Source organism: Cynoglossus semilaevis, chromosome 19, assembly GCF_000523025.1.
Source record: "Cynoglossus semilaevis isolate Cse_v1.0 chromosome 19, Cse_v1.0, whole genome shotgun sequence".
NCBI classification, from domain to species: domain Eukaryota; kingdom Metazoa; phylum Chordata; class Actinopteri; order Pleuronectiformes; family Cynoglossidae; genus Cynoglossus; species Cynoglossus semilaevis.
The window spans coordinates 5,744,924-5,747,300 of NC_024325.1; the positions used below are offsets into that span (position 1 = coordinate 5,744,924).

A 2,377-nucleotide genomic window follows, 5' to 3' on the forward strand; every position below is an offset into this window, starting at 1 on the left:
ACTCTCTTTCCTATACATTAATACACTCACACTGCTGTCACTCACTCTCACTAAAATGAACCTGTGTGTTGTCACTTTTTTTTTTTAGACTATGCTTCACCAAGGGACACTTTCCCAAACTGGCAGAGTGTGCTCACTTCCACTATGAAAATGTGGACTTTGGTTCAATCCAGGTAAAGATTTTCTACACACTCCTGTAGCCCAGTTCATAAAAAAAGTACATGATGGAGAAGTTAAACTAGGTCAGAGCGTACCCGCCTGTGTGTGTGTGTGTGTGTGTGTGTGTGTGTGTGTGTATTCCATGCAATGTTCCAATAGAAATTGAGTGTTGACAAAGCTTCAGATAGAAATGGGACTTCCTTCTTCTCTTAGATCTGACAGGCAGGTTCCCTCTCCTTCCTGGTTTAATCCAAATGATCATTTGCACAGATGTGTTTTCATCAGTGCTATTGTTTGATTCATTATTTCATTTGTTTTGTACCTGGTAAACTAACAACAACTCAAACTCTGAATTGTCAGAGTTTAACCATAGGAAAAAGTCCTTCATTTATTTATATATAAGTAAATAATGTTGCCTCACTCTCTTCCATGGTTAAGTCCTCATACCCCCCATCTTTGACGCTCCCAGGCAGTGACAGGCTAAGGTCCATTCCCAGGACTGACCTATGACCTTTGGCCTATATGGTGGTACTAACTATCCACCATTCTACAGCTGCAGCTTACTCTTCAACTTAGAGAAGAATATATCCACTGCTGATTGATCTCTCCTTTATTCTAACGACAGTATCAGGTGTCTTGTAAATTCCAGAAATAAAATTTGATCTGTGTCAATAGATTCTAGAAAATCTGTACAAAAATGTTGAGTGGTTACCTATCAAAGTTAGTCTGTTCTTGAATTAGGAAGCTCATTTTCACAATTACATTGGGATAGTTAAATAGTTAACAAGTCAAGTGGAAAAATCATTGATGAAACCAGTCAGCTAGAATGAGAATGACAACAATTCGTCTTACATGGTCTAATATAGAGTTCTTACTGTGGACATCCATCACCAGAGTTATCTCCGGCCATGCTAGTGACCAGAAATATCATTTTACAATTCTTGTTTCAAGTTGATGAAGTGGATTGTTAAAGAAGTGACCTTTTAGAGTTTATAAAAAAGTTCTAATATGGGAATTTTGGAATTTATTAATGTGTCACTTGTGGGTCCACGACCTTCCAGTAGGTGTAAAAGTCCTCGGAATTCTCTTTAAATATACTTATTTTAGATTTCACTGTTAAATACCAGCAGGTTACTTCTTCAAAAGTTGTCTAATAGGCTGAAGTGAAGTAGTGATTGATTATTTTCTGGCTGAGTTCTACTTTCTGTTCTTTTTTTGGAGTTAGCCTACATTTCCCAGTCTTTGACATTAAGAGTCCAGTAGAGGTCAGCAGTTAGCTTATATCATCTGTTTGCTGTTGGCCATGCAGTGCAGGAGCAGATTCTGTGTCTCCATTGGACTCACCCACAGGGTGTTTGTTGATACAGCTCAGGTTACACCACAGACTCTGTCCATTCACTGCATGTTTTATGGAAACTGGGCTGGTATGAAGCGACTGCTTCTCCTTTGTTATCCCAGCTGTGTGTTCTGGCGGATCTCGCTGCCACAGGGCAGCGTCACTGTCTCGCCCTTTGTGGCATCGTCACTGCTTTCAAAAAGCCCTGTCTCCTTCTTTTGCCTTGGTGTTTGCTTTTGTTTTCCAAATAATCTTCTTCAGAGCTTTATCAAACATGTCAAATTAATTAGACTGTCACATGAGGTCAAAAACTAAAATTGAATTTTCACATTTGTAGTGGTCGGTTTTAACTGATACACGTGTTTTTTTTTTTTTCTTAACTGATACATGTGTATTTTTTTTTAAATGTGTAATAAATCTAAGCAAAGACATTAATTATAACCATTCCACTGAGCTCTTCACTCCTTCCACCTCACATTCTGAGTGTGCACTGCACTGGACTGAGATTGGGCAGAGACTGGGGTTCAGCCGAGGCCTGCTGCTGGAAGACAAATTATATCATTTCCATAATAAAAAAAAACTTTGCCAAAGGAGAAGTTGAGTCAGGCAGGGTTTTGTTGTGGAAACATTAGTCACCGGAGGCCAGAAAAAGAGTCTCTCTGCATACAGAGCAGCTGTAGTGTGGCACTTATTGTCTCATGACACTGGAATATTAGATAATGTTTGACTGGGAGCGGGCAGATTCTGCTGGCGGAGGAGGTTGTTTTTGTCAGGGCTTTCCATCACTGTCATTGACTTTTGGATTGTATTATTAGCACAAGTTATTGTTGAGTGACAAAGAAACAAATTGATTGAAGATGAATGTTCTACACGTGTCATTTG

The 2,377-nt window shown here is 39.2% G+C and overlaps 1 protein-coding gene across 3 annotated transcripts in view; it reads left to right on the forward strand.

Annotated features, from left to right (window-relative positions):
• arhgap32b (Rho GTPase activating protein 32b) overlaps window positions 1–2,377 on the forward strand; it is a 78,422-nt gene that overhangs the window by 32,673 nt on the left and 43,372 nt on the right. For all 3 annotated transcript variants that reach the window (XM_008332487.3, XM_008332488.3, XM_008332489.3), the window contains exon 5: window positions 89–173. In XM_008332487.3, coding sequence (XP_008330709.1) covers window positions 89–173 — 85 coding nt within the window. The remainder of the gene's footprint in view (window positions 1–88; window positions 174–2,377) is intronic.